This window comes from Populus euphratica, unplaced genomic scaffold, assembly GCF_000495115.2.
Source record: "Populus euphratica unplaced genomic scaffold, PopEup_1.0 scaffold2964.1, whole genome shotgun sequence".
Classification (NCBI taxonomy): Eukaryota; Viridiplantae; Streptophyta; class Magnoliopsida; order Malpighiales; family Salicaceae; genus Populus; species Populus euphratica.
This window is the reverse complement of record NW_011502792.1, coordinates 179-1,802: the sequence shown is the minus strand read 5'-3', so window position 1 is coordinate 1,802 and position 1,624 is coordinate 179. Positions and strand designations below refer to the sequence as shown.

At 29.4% G+C, this 1,624-nt stretch overlaps 1 protein-coding gene across 1 annotated transcript in view; it reads right to left on the bottom strand.

Moving 5' to 3' along the window:
* Positions 1-1,330, bottom strand: part of LOC105119452 (uncharacterized) — a 5,168-nt gene extending 3,838 nt beyond the window's left edge. The window contains exon 1 of the mRNA XM_011017595.1: positions 899-1,330. Coding sequence (XP_011015897.1) covers positions 899-949 — 51 coding nt within the window. The 5' untranslated portion in view covers positions 950-1,330. The remainder of the gene's footprint in view (positions 1-898) is intronic.
* Between the last annotated feature and the right edge of the window lie 294 nt (positions 1,331-1,624).

Sequence of the window (1,624 nt, the reverse complement as noted above, 5' to 3'; positions counted from 1 at the left end):
ATATTTTTTTTTAATTTTATCTTTTTATATTTTTATTCTAAGAAATTGGTAATTATTTTTTTAGCTCTTTTCCTAAGGTGTGACATTGTTTTTTTACACTATTAAAAAAAATTAACCCGGCTTACAGTAAAGCATCAGCCACAGCAAAGCGTGTGCCTTATGTCTGGTTTGTTACTAAAAATAAATTCATTTTATCAAGTATGAAAAATCAACAAAAGCTGGACACGATAATTGTACTGACTTGGAAAAGCTCTACCTTCCATTATTTGAAAGGAGATATGTATGGGTGTGCTTTTGTTTTCATGGTAGATAATACAATCCAACAATTTGAATATAAAGATAGGTAGAGTATTATATATCTGACCTATATATATATTGGATCTCCATTTTTGAATTTACATGTATATTTAATTATTATATATATTATTTAAGAATAATTTTGTGAGATAATTAGTGTAAAGTATTTTGATTTTTTTATGGACAATAGACTTTTTTTAATTAAAATGTACCATGCAAAGAATTGTATCCAATAAATATAACTATGCAAAACTAAAAATTAGCTTCGATTGATGTTAATGCTATGCTTATACTCATATAGCTTAAACATTTTCAATATTATCTCTCTAGTTTTTAAGATTACTAATATTATCCTAATCGTTAAAAAGCTTACTGTTTAAATTTGGTTTTCGAATATATTTTTTTTTTGGAAATGTTTTTAAGTGTTTTTATGCAAATGATAACATCTATGGGTATATGAGAGGGAGTAAAAGAGAAATGTAAGGAAAATTGAAAGTTTTGATAGTTATTTAAGAAAAGAAAAAACAAAATGGAAACTATTAAAGAAAACTATAGGGTAAATTGGAAGGTTTTAAAGTATTGAGATGGAAGTGGAACTTACCTCATCCCCTGACCTGGCTCCAATACCTCCCAGATATTTTTCTGTAGCCATGAAATATTCTTCTCCCTCCTCCTTTTTGTTTTCGTTGAAGATTGCGGTGAAACATCAATCAATTTATTGTCAGAAAATGGAGTAGTTATCAGTTAATAGAAGCAAATATCTAATATTAATCATTTATTCCAAATTTTTCATAGGCACGAAGGCATCAATGTTGACTAGACTCATGATCCACGTGGATTAATAAAATCACTTTATTAATAAAATGAAGAAAACGAAATGAGAACATTGAAATGGAAATAATCTGATTTGTTATTTTATTCTGGCGCCTAAACAAATGTTGCCGGAAACATATAATTACTATTAATTATGAATTTCCAAAATAATGAGTTAAACAAATTAACATATATAAATTGAAATAATCTGATTTGTTATTTTATTCTGTACAGTATCTATCTATCGAGGTACTTGAGAGAAGGATTTTTGGTATTCTTACCCCTCTCAATTTAAACGAGAAGTCGTCTGATACATTATATTCGTACTGTTCGCTCAAGCCAAGATGTAGCATGAGAAGGGAGACATGAGTGAGTAACTCTCCACCTCTTCTCAGTTGTTGAGTATGTTCTTTCCATGGACAATGAGCTGCTGCATATGCAACCATTTCTACCCAAACTTCATTTATCGTCTCCCACCGCTTCTGACTGGGTCCCAATAAAAGCATTTGCCTGG